Below are 2,193 nucleotides of genomic sequence, written 5' to 3' on the forward strand. Positions count from 1 at the left end.
ACAATAACCAAGAGTCAATGATCATTTCCCATGTCATGAGGACGATCAACCTTAGCATCATTAACATGGTGCTCTATTCCATCTACTATGGTAGGTGATAGACTAGGAGCTGGTATGATAGACTGAATATGCAAGTGTTGTAGTATATGCTACATTTGCTCATTTTGTTGTTGCATCTCCTGACTTTGGTGGTCATGATTCTCCATCATCTAGAGCATCTTTTCCTCAAGTGTCTTCTCCTTATTTGTCTTTGCCAAAAGCTCAGCATTCAATTTATTAATTGTCTCACGCATTTCCTCTATTTGGTCTTCCACAGGAGCAATAGAAGTAGATGGAGCTGATTTTGAGCAACTAAACCTTTTGCTCAAAGTACCTAGGTTGTACACGTTCCCCTTGTAATTTGGATTTCCAACAACATTCAAATATATTTCATTATCATTAACAGAAGTAGCAGTGTTAGGGGAATCCTGTGTAGATGTGCCTTCCTCTGTCGAACGTTGTAAGATTTCATCTCAACGATGTTGATATTTCTCCTTTAATATAAAGTGAGGTATGAAGATAAATTGTTAAATGTGTAGAAGGATTAATATTCAAGAAAATCATCACTAATACAGGAAAAAAAATGACTTTAATATACTACAGTAGGCTTCAAAGTTTATACTAGCCAATCACAAACATTTAACACTAACTAAAGAAAAACAAATCAAGATGTGTAAATAGGTTCAAGAGATATTCATCAAAGGTAAGAGTCCATTTATAATATCATCCATTACATATCAAATAAAGTGATAGGATTAGAAGAAACAACTTACAGCGAATTCGTGGGACTTGTCATTGACCCATTCTCCCGACTTCAATTTCTTAGTTTTCTCCATCACCTCCCAAGCAGTTGGTGGTCTTTGAAACTCCTTTGACTACATAAATTTAAGAAATTAAAATTGTAAAACATTTAATTAATTACATTGAATTGAAAATCAATGAGGTATACATACATACATACATATATACATATATATATATATATATATATATATATATATATATATATATATATATATATGTATGTATAAAGTGAAATTACCAGCTTTTCAAAGTGAGCTGAAGTAGATATGGAACCACCACAGTATGCTGAGGCTCCTCTATCAACAAATTGATTCACCTTGGCAGTGGAGCTCTTGTTTAGGAAATTTGTAAAACCCCAATTTTCGTCCAAGGCTGCTCGAACATTAGCTATTATCCACTTTCCTTTATCTTGACCATTTATGATCTTATTCATTGCATTTTTTAAAATACGTGAACCTTTTGGCTCAAAAACAGCTCTAATGGCTTGCTCTTCTTGTGGGTGCCACCTATACTCTTTCTGCATAAAATATGAAACAAGAACTAAATTAGAAATCATACAAGAAACAATAAATTTTAAATTACACCATAATTCAAGTTACCTTAAACTCTCCAAACCACCTATCGCGAAGGTCAATTGACACCTTCAACCAACTTGGAGCTAGTTCATCAAATTTTGCCCTAATGATATTTGATATGATATTAGAATACCCATATGTTGGTTGAAACCTATGTACAAAGACATTGTCAATACCACATTTAAAAAACATTTTAAGAAAAATTATTAGTTGAATAAAATGCACTTACTCTTCTTTATATGCACGAATGAAAGGCCTTTCATCAACAATATGTTCGCAATTTGGATCTGGTGGGTATTCAAGTGTAACAGAATCATCTGGTGTTGAAGGTGAAACATCTCTAATAGGGGCAGTGGGAATTGACTCCCTTACAAAGGTAAGATTTGGTTGGTCTTGAGCTGTAGAAAGTGTGTTTGGAGTTTGCGCAACAACATGAATCATCGACTCTGAGGTTGATATGTGAATGGATGAGGGGGAAAGGTTGGTGGTAATTAGAGCTCCCAAACTAAAATCACGATTAAATGTTCTACGACCACCACCTCTACCTCTGTCTGCCATCTGCATGTTTGATTTTGTTGCACACACACACACACACACACACACACACACACACACACACACACATATATATATATACACACATGTATATATATGATTTTTAAGAACAAATAAATAAAAAATTAAGTACCATAAACAATACACTTTAGTAAACAAATAAATCCAACTTGTTAATGAAAACTCACAGAAACATGTTTTCTACACCAAAATAGGTCAC

The 2,193-nt window shown here is 33.8% G+C and overlaps 1 protein-coding gene across 1 annotated transcript; it reads right to left on the bottom strand.

The window, feature by feature from the left end:
* Positions 1 to 209: 209 nt before the first annotated feature.
* LOC106794786 (uncharacterized) lies at positions 210 to 1,976 on the bottom strand. The gene is made up of 5 exons (XM_014762669.1): positions 1,648 to 1,976; positions 1,443 to 1,569; positions 1,082 to 1,360; positions 813 to 914; positions 210 to 467 (listed from the first exon to the last, which is right to left on the bottom strand). Exons 1-5 carry the CDS (start codon positions 1,974 to 1,976, stop codon positions 210 to 212), a joined length of 1,095 nt encoding a protein of 364 aa, XP_014618155.1.
* Positions 1,977 to 2,193: the final 217 nt, after the last annotated feature.

The sequence above is a fragment of the Glycine max genome, chromosome 10 (assembly GCF_000004515.6).
Source record: "Glycine max cultivar Williams 82 chromosome 10, Glycine_max_v4.0, whole genome shotgun sequence".
Lineage (NCBI taxonomy): Eukaryota > Viridiplantae > Streptophyta > Magnoliopsida > Fabales > Fabaceae > Glycine > Glycine max.